This window comes from Pistacia vera, unplaced genomic scaffold, assembly GCF_008641045.1.
Source record: "Pistacia vera cultivar Batoury unplaced genomic scaffold, PisVer_v2 Contig730, whole genome shotgun sequence".
In the NCBI taxonomy this organism is placed as follows: domain Eukaryota; kingdom Viridiplantae; phylum Streptophyta; class Magnoliopsida; order Sapindales; family Anacardiaceae; genus Pistacia; species Pistacia vera.
The window spans coordinates 132,769-149,097 of NW_022196591.1; the positions used below are offsets into that span (position 1 = coordinate 132,769).

The following is a 16,329-nucleotide window of genomic DNA, read 5'->3' on the forward strand; positions in this document are numbered from 1 at the left end:
TGTGCTGCTTACTGATGAACCTCAAAGCTTGGTGGTTCGAATGGAGGACAAATTGTCTTGGCCGAAGGTAGTGACTCCAATGGTCAAGTGCCCTCATAAAGCATAAAACTCCTTATCATATGTGTTATATTTTCTCCTTGAATCACTAAGCTTCTCACTAAAGTATGCTATTGACCTTTTGGATTGATTCAAAATTGCCCCAATGCTAACACCACTTGCATCACACTCTACTTCAAACACTTGGTTGAAATCCGATAAAGCAAGGATGGGAGCTTCACACAACTTCTTCTTAATCAAGTCAAATACCTCATTTGCTACCTTAGTCCACTCAAAAGATCCCTTCTTCAAACATTCAGTTATGGGAGCCATGATGGAACTAAAATTAAGTACAAATCTTCGGTAGAAAGAGGCTAAACCATGAAAACTCCTAACTTTCGTAATTGAACTAGGTTTAGGCCAACTATGACTGGATTCTACCTTAGATTGATCTACCTTAATTCCTTCTTCCGAAACCACATAACCTCAGAACACCAATTGCTTCATAAATTAATTCACATTTTTCAAGCTTAGCATACAACTTTTTTTGCCTCAACAATTCAAGCACTAAGCTAAGGTGTTCTACATGGCTATCTTCACATGTACTATATATTAATATGTCATCAAAATAAACAACCACAAATTTTCCAATAAAAGGCTTGAGTACCTCATTCATTAACCTTATGAAATTGCTTGGTGCATTGGAAAGGGCGAAAGGCATCACCATTCATTCATACAATCCGCCCTTGGTCTTGAATGCCATTTTCCACTCATCTCCTTCTCTCATTCTAATCTAATGGTAACCACTTCTTAGATTAATTTTTGAGAAGATGGTTGCACCATGAAGCTTATCTAACATGTCATCCAATCAAGGTATGGGATACCTATATTTGATAGTTATTTGCTTGATGGCTTGACTATCAATACACATTCGGTAAGTACCATCTTTCTTGGGCACAAGCAAGGCTAGAACCAAACAAGGACTCATGCTCTCTCTCACAAATCCCATGGAAATCAACTCTTCAACTTGTCTTTGAAGCTCTCTTGACTCCTTGGGATTACATTGATATTCTGGCCTATTGGGAAGAGGGGCACTGAGATCCAAATCAATGTAGTGCTCTATTCCCCTAAGTGGTGGTAAATCGCTTCGTAACTCTTGAGGAAAAGCATCCACAAATTCATCCAAGAGATGATGAACTTTTGGGTAAAATTCAAGTTGTTTCCTCTCTTGGTTTGTTTCGGCTATAAGAAGTGCAATAAAAGGCTTGTGTTTTTGGAAGGCTTTCTCTAATTGGATGCTATTTAGGATAAGGGTCTTTCGGGTTGGTTCTTTGGATGGTGTTTAGGAAAGTGTTTGGGAAGTTTTTTGTGTGGGGGCTTGGACAATGGCTTGGGTGGGGGCTAATGTGTTAGTGATTGATCTCGAGAAGGCAACGGGAAAAAAAAAAAAACACAAATTAAAAATAGAAATCAATCACTTTCTACGCCAAGATCCAGGTATAGATCAAATTGCTTACAGGTTAATAAACAGAAAAATTGTATAATATAAATCATAGTAAATAATCCATACAAAGATCAAGAACACATTACCAACGTTTGGAGGCTCCTTCAATACTTTGATTTCGCTTGTCGATTCAAGAAGAGAATCGCAAGAATGTCGTCCACACGAAGATAATCCGCAGAACCTACTATAGTTTTGCTAGAACTAATAGAAGGCTTCAAGAATCAAGTGAATCTAAGAAAGAAATTCTTTGATTCACACACTATGAAAAACATGAGAGAGAGAAGAAAAGGTGGCTAGGGTTTTCTTTTCAATCAATGAATGAAAAAAAATTATTATCTTATGTTTTAATTAAGTTTCACTTATATAGTGTCACTTAATTAAAAACCCTAATCCCAATAGGAATAGCCATGGACTCTTAAGTTAATCAATCCTTGCAACCAAACACACCTTTTATGGTATTTTAATTTTAATTGATTATATATATATAATATTAACATTTAATTATTAATAATAATCCATTTAAATATATGCGCACATATATTTAAATGTAATCTCACTAATTTTAATTTTAATATTAAAATTAAATACAGGCAACAACCTTAGCAAATTTAATTGCACTATGAGATTATCAAAATACCTTTTCGTCCTAAAAAGATGAAAATACCATTTTCACAAAACCAATTCTTAAATTATCTTCTAAGTGTGTGAGCTATAGGCTCCTTATCATATCGGCAGTGAGTAGTATCGCGATTAACGTCAATTAATCGTCTCACTACTCACAGACCAAGATTGGCCCCTAGCAAGGCATCATAGCCACCCGATAGATTTGGATTCAATGAAACAGCTACCTATCAACGATATGGTTACTGTACAATCAAATCCTTTCATCATCTATTATCTCATCGAGACTAAGGTACAAAAATGGTGTCAACCTCAGTTATCCTCGATATTTATGTATTCAATTACTGGACCAATAACCAAAATAATAAATTGGATTGAGCGAAAACTCAATCCCACTGTGGCCACAGTTTTAGTGTCATTGTAATTCACTGAATTGCACTGTGAGATAACTTCTCCCGTGCCTGGGAGTGATGAATCCTCTGTCGATGCACCATAGTCTTGATACACTCCTTGATGCAGCCAATCACTATCGTATTGACAGCTTTGAATAGAACTGCGTTAGGCTAGTGTCAAACTACACCAATCGGTGCACAAGGCACTCTGGTGACCTCAAGTCTAAGGAGCACATGCACTACCATTCGTTAGAGGATTTATTCCATAGACACTAGGGTTACCATCCATATGGAATCCTCTGGTAGGTCTGTCCAGTGAACTTGCCTCTAGCAAGCACCCATGCGTTGTACCAGGTTGTCGGCAAACAACCTTAACAAGTAAGATTAGTCACTGGCTTTCAACAGAGTCGTTCAACACTATGATATCCTTACCATATTATCTGTGTCCTTGGTTAGAATAATATTAGGGCTACGGACGTTTCTAGAATGACCACCATATGTGATCATTAGGTTCTCACTATCAAGATTTGAAACACTTGATACCCTCGTTATAGTTCTACCATCCTAAGGACATATATCATTATATACACAATATAGAAGAATATGTCTTTTTATTGATAAATAAACATTTATCACAGAGTCCATTTTATAATTATTGATTAGCTCTAGGGCACCTACTCTAACATAATGGTGCAAGGGTAATGGTTTTCTTATTAAGCTTGAATGAGTAGGTGTTCTTGCGGCCATCATGGATCACCTCTCGGTCATATTGCCATGGTCTTCCAAGTAAAAGATTACAAACATCCATGGGGATGACGTCACAAAGCACTTCATCCGAATAACTCTTACCAATAGAGAATGGTGCTACTACTTGCTTGACTACTTGGATGGTGTCTCCATTACTCAACCATTATAGCTTGTATAGATGAGAATGATTTCCAATTGCAGCCCCAATTTGTCCACAAGTGTGGTGGAGGCAACATTGGTACAACTCCCACTATCTATGATCATTGAGCAAACTTTCCCCTTGATGGTGTATCTTGTATGAAACAAGTTCTTCCTTTGGTTCTCTTAAGGTTTGACTTGAGTATGCAACAACCTCTTGAGCATAAGCATCTCCCTACTATCGGCTTCCACAATAACTTCATTCTCACTCTTATATACTTCCTCTTCTTCACTAGAATCCCTTTGACATGTATCATCAATCTTAACCTTGACACTTGGCTTGGAAGTGTCCATAACCTTGACACTTGAAACACTTCTTGTTCTTCAAATCTGGCCATGGAGTATCATGCTTCACAAAACTTGTTTTCTGCTTTTGTGCTTTATTGGCTTTGTTCTTATCATAAGCTATAGGTGCCACATATGGTTTGGTGTAAGAAGATGAACCCATTTGGTAGTTATTCTACTTGAAGAGCTTCTTAAGGGCCAAAGACTTCATGCTCTTCAATTGCCTCTCAATCTTTGAGGACAGCTTGCAAACATCCTCAAAAGAATGGTAAGTTTGCAACTCAATCTTGTATGCAATGTACTTACTCAAACCGCCAATGAACCTTGCAATTGTATGCTCTTTCTCTTTGGGAATATCACTTCTCAACATCAACCCTGCAAACTCCCGAATATACTCTTTATCTTTTCTATCTCCTTGCTTCAAATTATGGAGCATGAGATAAAGGTCTTGCTTGTGATTGTCGGGAAAGAACATTTTCTTCAACACTCTCTTTAACTTCTCCCATGACCTAATCCTAGTCTTCCCTTCCCTTTCTCTCTTCTTCTTTGTATTTTCCCACCACAAGGAGGTATATTCCTTGAACTTTAATATGGCCACTTTGCATCTCTTCTCATCATTGTAGTTTTTGAATTCAAATACCCGTTCAATCTCATGCAACCAATCAATGAAGTCATTTGGGTCAAGACTTCAATTGAATTCGGGTAAGTCTATCTTAATACCCCTAACATCATAAAAGTTTCTTCTTCTCCTCCTAGGTGCCTCAGTTTCACTAGAGGAAGCACTACTATCTTCTATCTCTTCCACCTATGGTGGTATTTCCATGGTGGTTCTTTGGTGGTAGTGTAGTCGTTCTTCTCGGTGCGGTTGGTGTAGGGTTTCTACATGAACGGGTTTGGGTTAGGATAAATTGGCTTTGTCCATAGACATGTTAACCATCATGGCCATCACGGCCATCAATGTATTCATTTGTTGTTTAACCTCATCAATTTCACCTTGTAACTTTAGGTTAGCAAACTCCGATGGGGGTGGAGGTGAAGGTGAGGAGGTTGGAGTTTTGTTTGGCAAAAACTTTGGGTGAGTTTTGGTTCTATAAACAGTAATCTCAGATGAACAATAACTTTTTTTGAATATGAGAAATGTGAAATTTGGGAGGGAAAGGTCAAGTGTATAAGTTTTGGCAATTTTGGTTAAAGTGAATAGTATTTATGATTAGTAGGGATTAGACTAATTAAGTGTGTTTAGGGTTTGGTTAAGGTTTATAGTTGGTTTGGTTGGGAAGGAATGGGTTTAGTTGAATTTGGAGGGAATTAGTTAGGATTGGGTGAGGAGACAATGGACTTGGTTAGAAGGGAACAAGATGTAAAGGAGTTGGTTAGGGTAATAGTGTTTGAGGAAAGAGAAAAAGGTTCAATGACATACAAATGAAAGGGAAAACAAGTCAAGCCAAAAAACCTTCCAAATCCGACAACTCCAACTCAATTTTCGGCCAAACTACACAAATTCAACCGTAAAACAATTTTACTCCACTTCACAACCTATGCTGTAATACCAAATGATCCATACCCAACCAATTCAACAATAAAATGTTAGAGTAGGTGCCTTAGAGCCAATCAATTATTGTAAAATTGACTCTATAATAAATGTTTATTTATCAATAAAAGGCATATTCTTCTGCATCGTGTATGTAATGATATATGTCCTTGGGATGGTAGAACTGTGACGAGGGTATCAAGTATTTCAAATCTTAATAGTGAGAACCTTATGATCAAATATGGTGACCATTCTAGAAACGTTCATAGCCGCAGTATTATTCTGACTAAGGACAGAGACAATACGGTAAGACTATCATAGTGGTGAATGACCCTGTTGAAAGGCAGTGACTGATCTCACTTGTCAAGGTTGTTTGCCAACAACCTGGTGCAACGCATGAGTGCTTACTAGAGGCAAGTTCACTGGACAGACCCACCAGAGGATTCCATATGGATGGTAACCCCAGTGTCTATGGAATAAATCCTCTAACGAATGGTGGTGCATGTGATCCTTAGGCTTGAGATCACTGAAGCGCCTTGTGCACCAATTGGTGTAATTTGACATTAGCCCAACGTAGTTCTATTCAGAGCTATCAATAAGGTAGTGATTGGCTACATTGAGAAGTGTATCGAGACTATGGTGGATCGACAAAGGATTCATCACTCATAGATAAGAGAGAAGTTATCTCAATAGGTAATTAAGTAAATGGAAATGAAACTAAATCTATGGCCACAGTGGGATTGAGTTGATGCTCAATCCAATTTAATATTCTTGTCATTGGTCTAGTAACTGAATACAAACATGTCGAGGATATCTGAGATTGACACTATTTCTGTACCTCAGTCCCAATGAGATAACAATTGATGAAAGGATTTGATTGCACTGTAACCATACCATTGACAGGCTGCGATTTCGCTGAATCCGAATCTATCAGGTGGCCCTCGCTAGGGGCCAATCTTGGTCTGTGTGTAGTGAGAGGATTAATTTGTGTTAATCGCGATACTACACACTGTCGATATGATGAGGAGCCTACGGGTCACACACTTAGAAGATAATTTAAGAATCAATTTGTGAAAAGGGTATTTTCGTCTTTTAGGACGAAAGGATATTTGTGTAATCTCACAGTGCAATTAAATTTGCTGAGGTTATTGCCTGTATTTAATTTTAAAATTAAATTAGTGAGATTATATTTAAATATATCTATGTATATATTTAAATGAATTATTATTATTAATTGAATGTTAATATACTATTATATATTAATTTATTATAATTATAATAATAATTTATTTATTTAAAATACCATAAAGCGTGTGTTTGGTTGCAAGGGTGAACTAGGGTTGGAGCCTATGGCTATTCCTAAGTGGAATAGGGTTTTAATTGTTGCACTATATAAGTGCAACTTAAAATTAAAACATTAAGGGATTATTCATTCAATTAAAACCCTAGCCACTTTATCTCTCTCTCTCTCTCTTAAGAAGAAAACTTTTCTTGTTCCTCTTTCTTAATTCTTGAAACCCTTGATTGTTCTAGCAAAATAATCAAGGGTTCTGCGGATTATCTTCGTGTGGATTTCTATGAGTGCGATTCTACTTTGGATCGATTGACGAAAAATCACGTGAACAGTAGACGATAAATAGTAATCGTGAATAGTAACTATGAACAGTGTTCCTATCCGAAATCAGAGATATTCGAAGGAGCCTCCAAACATACGTAAGTATTCTAATTCTTGAATGGATTTATTTTATACAGATTTTGTTTATAAACATGTAAACGGTATAATCTATACTAGGATCTAGGCAAAGAAAGGTAATTGATTTACCGATTGAATTTTTGTTTTCCGTTGCGTATGGTAGATCAATTATTTACACAAAACATACCCCAAAACCAAGTAGAAATTCGGCCAAACTAAAAACATAAACAAAATCACACTTACTTGCAAATCCGGACCAAGACAAGTAGAAACACTTCAAGCCTAAAGGATTACTCCACCAACTTAAATTGATTCACTACCAAATCCCCTTGCCAAGACTTGGATAAAGAATGCACAATCAAAGAACACAAAAGTTCTCTCAAATGGATAAACCAATTTTGATATATTTCAAGACTAAATGTTACAATAGAATAGTTGCCCTTATATAGGCAAAATACAAGGATAAACAAGTAATTAACAAATACAAGAAAATGAAATAAACTTAGTTAAATATTACCAAAAAGCAAGGTCATGCCTATTTAATGCAAAAGAGACATAATTCCCTAATTCTAGGATCTATGTCTTTAACCACCCCATTAGTTATCTAAGCTTACTTCCATTAGATCAAAACTAATCAATGATCTTAATTAAGTCTACTAAGGGTGTAAAAATTTGGGCCTTGATAATCATGTAAAATTTGGGCCTTGAGAATCATGTCAATGGATCCAATGAGGGATCATGTGGATCTTCCCCTTTGGAATGAAACTTGGGCCAAATTGAACTTTTTCAACACTTGGACTTCTTTCTTTGTGGACTTGAGCTCCCCTTGTTGTGCTTGTGCTTGGAGTGGCTTGGACCGAAATGTTTGGACTCTCCCCCTCCTTGGAACTTACTTGGGCCAAATAGCCTTCATTGCTTTCCACATTCCACAAACCAAATGTTTTAGGTTTTGGAGTGAAATTCTTCAATTCAACTGAATTAGCAAGTGTTTTAGGACTTGTAATTCCTTGTTCACTCATGTTTACAAGTGTTTTAGGACTTGTAAACGTATCAAGGCCGGGATCGGGTACCCCTTGGCCCAGGCCCAAGCCAGACCTCATGACAAAAGCCCAAGCCCGGCTCAGGCCCGTCACAGATATGACAAGTAAAGCCAAAGCCCGACTAGACGAGTTTTTTGTAACCTCAGGCCCGGCCCAAGCCCGTCCATTTTTATAATCTGAATTTTTAAATATTAATAAATTTCAATTTTTTTTTAATTTTTAATTCTACAAACAGTTTTTGAATATTAATTTATTTTTGAACACTTACCAAATGGGATGAGATTAGGGTTTGGGAACAATGGGTATATATATGTAGGATAATCTTGTAATTAAATATATAATATAAGGGTAATTTAGTAAAATTAATACTAAAATTATAGGGTAGGAAGATATACCCAAGCCCAACCCATATCGGAGGTCAAGCTTTAAAATCAGGCCCAGACCCAAGCCCAAACCCATAAACACTGGGTAAAGCCCGACCTTTTAAAGACAGAACAAGTCAGGAAACAGAAAATATCAGACCCATTATCATCTCTATACAGAAGGTTTATTTTCAAAGTTACAGAAGATAAAACAAGGAGATTTTTGTCCTCTTATTCAAAACTAAAGATAAAAATGGGGTAGAGCACTCCCCCACGAACACCAAGCATCTCAATTTTGCAACAAGAATGTCAGTTGTTGAAGTACTTCCAGATTTGTATTATAAAACAACTGCTCTGTGTTTTGTTTAATTTTATATAATAAGCCTAAGTCTAAAGATAATGTATTAACCCGATTTAGTTTTCTCTATTATAATGATCATATTTGAATAGTAAAACACCAGAAAACACCCCAATGAAATATTGAAAGGTCCACAGTGCAAGCTCCAAGCTGACCCTTTTGGTAATTGAAGTGAGAATCTTGCATTTATAAGGGATATATGATATATCTAGATCTTGAAAGGTCATGGCGTCACATTTCTTGAAGCTTGCCGTTTTGTTCCATTATTGACAAGTGTTTTCCAGGAATTTTCTTGGCTGCTTCGCGCTTGCAAAAAGTTACAACAGGGACCACGGCCAGCTTATAAAGCAACCGGGGTTCCATCGAGCATACACTTGAAATGAAAGCTACAGAAAGGACAAGAATGTTCTGTGTGAAGCTAAATATTTCTCTGTACTTGCAAAACAAGAAATACATAATGGAGTTGGTTAGTACTTGGACGAGGACAGGTCAAGTTGAAGAAAAAAAAAATGTGGATTTAAATTACCAAGTTATGACAAAAAAGATGAACTTACCAAAATGCCCAATTTGGCTAGTTGTATCAGGTATGTGTTGCGATCTATTCTATCAACATATACAGTACTCTTATTTTGGGGCTACAATTTAAAACACGGACTTTTTATATCTCACTACTCCTTTTCCAAAGCACTTTCACTAGATTTCTTTCGATGGAAACTACGAGCAAACGTCGACGGAAGCAGGCCAAAACATCAGTCTTTGAGTCTGAAGGTAAGAAAGAAAGAGAAGGTTTTATAGTTGTCAAATTTGTTCTTTTAGAATATGGGTTCGATCAGCTTTTTGTTGTTTGTCTCCTTGGGTTTGTTATGTTTATAATAGCTTTAAATTTTCTCTGTTTGGCAGAGGTTAGTAGTATTGAATGGGAATTCATTAACGTGACTGAACAAGAAGAAGATCTCATCTACAGAATGCGTAGACTCGTTGGAGATAGGTGGCAAATTAACCATTAAACTTAATTACATATTAATCATTAGACCCCATTCCCATTATATATGTATATATCTTCGTTCATGATCTTCTTCTTCATCTCTGTGCTGTGTTTGTGATCCTTTTGCTTTATTGTATCAGATATATAGAATTAGATTAAACTGTATTTAAAACACGCAGAAGAGCCATGTACTTTCTGGGTCTTAATCATATAATGCATTGATTTTTTTCTTTGATTAATAGGTGATAGACCCCAATTTGTAAATGAATACCAATAAGGCTTAATTTAAGTTGTGTTGTCTATAACTGATCACATGTTTCATTCAATTACAATAATAACAATAAGACTCTGGCTAGTGGCCACCAGAAACTTTAGACTGTAGTTTCCATATTTGGTGGTAGACCCCCCAAGCTGATGGTTCCTTGTGATTTACTCTGAAATGAAATCACTCATGTCTGCTATCTACAAAGATTCTATCTCATTTAAATTATTATTTCACTTTAAAACTTTGGTATTACTTTTCTTGATTGTCTTTGAATCTACTGCATTGCTAGCCTCATATATCTGTAGTCTGTACTTTGAACAAGAACATTTAATGGCAGTTCTCTGGGTTAAGACTCAAGTGTGGCTTGAAATTAATGCAGTAATGGATTGTCCATATCAATTTTCAGTGTCACAGTATAAGACACATGAAATTAATAACTCTACACAAGGACTGGTATTTGCATATTAATCAAATTTGGTATATCAAAATTGAAGAAACATAAGTAGCATTAGTATTAGATTTATTTAAATGAAATTAAGTTTTATTAAATGATGTCAAAAATTAAGTAAAAAAATAAAAAATATGAATACTTTTTCAGGTGGGATTTGATAGCTGGACGAATACCAGGACGCAAAGCAGAAGAGATAGAGAGGTTTTGGATAATGAAAAACTGTGAAGGGTTTGCTGAGAGAAGAAGACAGAGTAAGAAAAGGAATTCATAAATCTTTGGTGAAGGATTGTTAATGCCTAAAAATATTTTCTTAATTATTTGGTTTAACCTTTGTAAAAAAATTTTAAGGCTCCTAATTAATTAGGAGTCTTTTTAATTAGTTAGCATATTTTCCTGAGCAATACACCAGCTTCCATTGATCAGTGGTCTCTTGTTCAATTTATGATTCAATTTTATTATATATTCATGTAAGTACACATTGGAATCTTCAAAGTGTTTCAGAGAGGCATTTACTTGGAATCTTCTGTTGGTAATTCCTGTAGCTCAAACAACAATTCAATCTAGCTATTATCTCGCAGGTTAATGTTACTAAATGGATGTTTTCCAAGTGTGAATTCAATCAAGCTAATCTCGCATGTTAATGCTACTAAAAGGAAGAGAAAATAGGATGGTTGTAAAGCAAGAGAAAGGATAACCAATAAAGCATATATAATTCTATCTCATCTCATCTCATCAAACCAAATCCCTCTACGGTGAGCCTGGAAGAACTCGCAGTGTGAGTTAGGCCACTTTATTCGGCTCTTCCGCTACCATCACCAACAATCACAACAATGTTGATGATGGTAGCGGCTGAGCTGTTAAAAGTGGGTGGTAGATAAAGAGGGGAATTGTTGGTGATGCTCTAAGCTGGTATCACAGTAGCAAACTAAATAGTGGTTTCCGTTACTTATGAAATTGGCATATAGAGGTTCTAGCCCGTTTCTCTCATAACAGAAGAGCTACTACAGGGAAGGGGACCTCTTTCTAGAGGAAGGGATTTCGTGTACTCACTGATGCTTGCCTTAGCCCCTCCCTGCCTTAAATATCTGATCTTCAAATAAAAAGTTTTGACTACTAATTCCCATCAATCATCTAACTGAAAGAACTAGAGAGCATTTAGAATCAAACTAAAACTAATCACACACAAATACAGAACTAGTAAAGAGAAAAAAACACGGGCGATTTATCCTAGTTCATCCAAATCCGGGCTACGTCTAACAAAATCAATACTATTTTAATATTGCCCCACCTCTTTCATTACAATTAATGTATTTGTTATGATTTTCTATATCATTCATACAAGAAAATAATGTTTTCTATATCACTCAAAAGAACGGGACTCATGCGTGCATCGCCCCTTATAGACGAACTCATTGTTGAAGATAAAACTACTAATCCTCGAGCAATCACAATGGTTCATACAATCACTTCCTCAAATGATAATACCCCAAGATTTAACAGATTCTTCATGAGTTTCCCTGCTCAAAGGAATGGATTTCTCAAGGGTTGTAAGGGAATTATTGGCTTGAATGGTACTCATCTCAAAGGTCCTTACCGAGGTGTTCTAATATCAACAGTAACCTTGGATCCAAACAATCTGTTCCCAGTTGCAGTTTCCATTTGTGAGGTTGAGAATTCACGTAGTTTGGGGCTGGCTTCTTGAATTATTGCGTGGATCTTAGGTGATGATAATGATAACCCCATCACTTTCTGAGTGATAGACAGAAGGGTCTCATTCAGCTCTAAAGAGCATTGGCCAAACTCACCTATAGCATCGTGCGGCACATTATGTCAACTTCGCAGAGCTTTCTTGGGTTAAAGCTTAGAAATATGTATTGGGAAGCAAGCAAAGCTATAGAGAAAGATATTTTCTCTTAGAGGCTATGAAAAGAATAAGGATTGGGATGATGAAACTGTTGTAACTTTGGTAGAGGAAGAAAAAAATTATCTATTCTTTTTCTTAATCATACATAATACATTTCCCTTTTATAATTTTAAAGGAATAAACTAAATAACACACTTACTGATAACAGCAATAAGAGAAATTCAAATTCAATTTAAAATAAATTGCAATTCAGTTTTATCTAACCCAAAATTCTTTGGCCATGTCTTCTCATCGTGTTTTCCTCTTCTACCAAAAGGATTCAAACTTCAACACTCCTTGAATCTTTTTTGATAGTGAACTTCAAAGCATGATCTTCACTTTATGGTTTTTCAAGCCAAACTTGCAGCCAATCTTGCTGCCAAACATGTTGATTCTTACCCCTTCCAATCTTCCTGTTGGAGTGGTTCTCCCTCCATCTCTGTTTGGAGTGTTCTTTTGTTGGGATATGTGGCTCACTTTCCTATTTGTTCCTATGTAAACTGTATATCTTAGGAAAACTATTTAATAAATAATACAATTGTAGAGGAATAGAATTTAGGAGTCGTATTAGGAATTGAAATATGAATCCTATTGGAATTAAAATCCTTATCCTACCCAATGGCGGACCCATTATTTTAACAGCAAGAAAAATATATATATCAAGAACTTGAAAGAAAAGAATGCAATAACATAATACTTTCCTACTTGAATAAATCTATGAGAATCAAAATTTGAATAAATGTCAACCAAAACTTAAATCAAGTCAATGTTGCGTTTTTTAATATGAATTAATAGAAAAAGAGGAATTTTCTTGTGATAAACATAAATAATAACTCAAATTCTTTAGTAATTTTGAGCAGCTGAACGATGACGTTTGAAATGTAGGAAAGTGATGTGAAGAGCGAAGAATAACGCTTTTTAAAATATAGTTAAGGTTTTAATTTGGGAAAATAGGACATTCTTAGACACAAAACACAAAATAAACTTACAATATCTATGTCTTTTTCCCTCAAATTAGAATAATAAACCTCCAAAAAGAAAAAAACATGATTCAACCCTAAAAAAACTAAATTGAAATAAGCAATACGCATACCTAAAACTGATAAACAGAAACACTAACTATTGTGGCACCTGAGTAATGAAAGCTTCAACATTTAGTCTTCAAAAATTAATGAACAACATGAGAGGAAAAAGAGGATGAGAGAGTAAAGAATTTTAGGATAAAAATCATAAAAAACAAATGGAGCCGTGGAGAAGAAGAGTGAAGAAAGTTTTAAAATTTTAAAATGATGTGGGTTTGGAATATATATATTAATAACTGTTAGAGTCATGAAAGTGACTCTATTTTGATGATAAAAATACCCCATGTGTGATTAAATTGAAGTATATTGAGACAATTAAAGAATTTATGAATTTATTCACGAAAATCGCTTCCTAATATTTTTCTTATGAATTTAACGTGTTTGGAATGATTTTGGAAAGGATATGAGTTGATATTAGGTGTGGTTTATGGATTAGGGGTGATTTTGTCCCATTTATGTTGTTTAGGGGGTAAACTGTCATATTTATAAGGGTTGATTTTGTCACTTTTCAATTATGTAGGGACCAAAGTGATATTTTGTATTTTGTTCTATAAAATAAAACGAAAAGCCGCAGATCGTGGAAGCTGTTCATCTATCTTTTCTGGAGACTCCTCAGCTTCTTTTCCGACGACCTCCGGTGACGATCCATCTCACCGTTTCAGCCTCCATCATCAACCACCAAAACCACCGTAAACCGCCACCGTAAATCACGAAAATGCCGCGAACTTTCGCCTTCCAGGCTAGATTTCACTGTTTTTCGACAAACGTTTCGGCTCCCCAGGACTTGATCTCCCTTCCCCACAGCCGGATCTACACATCCCAAGCTTTAGCTCCCTAGGACCTGATTTGAACTCCCCATCACCAGAGCCTTCCATCGGTACCTTCGGATCCCATTTCTGCCACCATTTTTCGGAAGACCCACCGAAAAATTAACGTTTTTTGGCAAGTGCGGCTGTTCGTATTCCGGGCTGTCCGTTGGTCTTTTCTGCCCCTTTTTCGCATCATATCGTTGTCGATTACCTCCTTTTCGCCATGATCAACTTCGTTTCCACCGTTTCAGTCTCCGTCATCACCACCATGAGCGGCTGAGTTCCCAGTTGTTTGTTACGGTGTAGGCGAGATCGAGATTGACTCCACGACTCTGCTCATCAGCTCTCGACTAGTTGGATGAACCCGATTATAAGATATTTGGTAGTATTGTGCTTCGGATTATATTTGTTTTCGTTTCATGTTTGATTTCGATACTTTAATATGGTTTGAGCATAATCTGTGATGAATATTGTTGTCCATTTTAATTTAATGTTTTCATAGAACTCGCTAAATGATAAACGTTGGTTTGAAATAATTAAATGATGAATATTGCTTTTTATTACTTCGCATCGATTGTAATTGAGTTGTGTTCGGATTTAATTTCATTTCTATTGTTGTTGCGTTTATTATGAAGTTGGTTGATTGGAAGTTACGTGTTGACAAATTGTATTTGTTAATCGCGTACCAACTAGTGGTATTATCTTGTAGCGTTTATCGACATTTAATGATAGTCTTTAACCAATCGAATTTGAGTGATCAGGTGAGACAGGATAGATTATACCTAGAGTGCCGGGAGGCCATTTCGTTGATTTACCTTGCCTTGTAGGTTTAGGGGATCGTAGAGGGTGGAGAAGAATTATGTGAGTCGGTCTCGTGTCGAACCAAAACCGTAACGGTAACATTTTTATTATAAAGTCTTTATTAGTTTTAATTTCACTCTTTTATTATTTGCATTTAGTTTATTTAGTTTCATTAATCAATTGCTAATTTCATTTCCACTACTCAAAATACATTAGGTTGTTAGTCTTGCTCCCTGTGGATTCCTGCTTATTGCTAACTACGGTAATTAGATTTAATTTTGTGACTGTGACGACCGGTTCAACAATACCAATTTTTTTTTTTTTATATATAGTAGTTCTCATTTTCAAAAAAATCTGAGGGTAGGCCTAGGTATATATATTAATAACACTTTTTTGTAGCCTATATATTAATAATTTTTAAAAAAATATGAGGCTTACCCTCAAAGGGGATGGATCTACCCCTAATCCTACTTATAAATATAGGGGTGAGAACCAATTCAATGTTATGAGATAATGTAAGAACATAGGGTATTTGATGTAAGGGTTATTAAACACCATGAGGAGAGTGTCTTAGAAACTAAGATTGTTTCCACTCTAGGTATTGGGTTGAGCGTGATTAGAAACTAGCATGTTTCCGCTTTGTTTATATACCGGGTTTACGGTGTTGTGTACTCTTGTATATTATGTTCATGAAATTATAGTGTATTTCTCTCATCTGTGGATGTATGCGGGTTATGACAAACCATATAAATATCGTATCTCTTTGTGTAGTATGATTGATTCTTATGTTATTAATCTCGAATGCATATGTTCCGCTGTGCGATCTCCTAACAAGTGGTATCAGAGCTCCAAGTTGCAACTTGGGAGATGAGTTCTTTCAAGATGCACTACAAGAATTTAGGCTTCTCACAACAAAATAATTTGTCACTATAAATATCAAAATTGTGACAATTTTGCTAATGTGAAGAATTGTATTAGTCACTATGTTGGTCACATTAAGCTTATACTCTTAAGTATATAGTGACGTAAGAGTATTTGGTCACTATAGCCTAATTATTTATTGTGACAATAATAATTTGTCACTTTAAACTAGTTTATTGTGATAAATTATTTGTAACAATAGAAGACATTTTTTATCACTACAAGTAATATTTTGTCAAAATTGATTTATATTGAAAGACCAAATGATAAACTTTATGGTGAGAAAATCATATATTATGACAAAATTGATTTTGTCAAAATTGTGAATAATGACTAAATTATTTG

The 16,329-nt window shown here is 35.6% G+C and overlaps 1 protein-coding gene across 1 annotated transcript; it reads left to right on the plus strand.

The window, feature by feature from the left end:
- Nucleotides 1-9,396: 9,396 nt before the first annotated feature.
- On the plus strand, nucleotides 9,397-10,957 carry LOC116115098 (transcription factor TRY). Its single transcript, XM_031401245.1, has 3 exons — nucleotides 9,397-9,535; nucleotides 9,668-9,755; nucleotides 10,616-10,957. The coding sequence occupies exons 1-3, from the start codon at nucleotides 9,475-9,477 to the stop codon at nucleotides 10,737-10,739; spliced, it is 273 nt and encodes a 90-aa protein (XP_031257105.1). The 5' UTR covers nucleotides 9,397-9,474; the 3' UTR covers nucleotides 10,740-10,957.
- The last annotated feature ends 5,372 nt before the right edge of the window (nucleotides 10,958-16,329 follow it).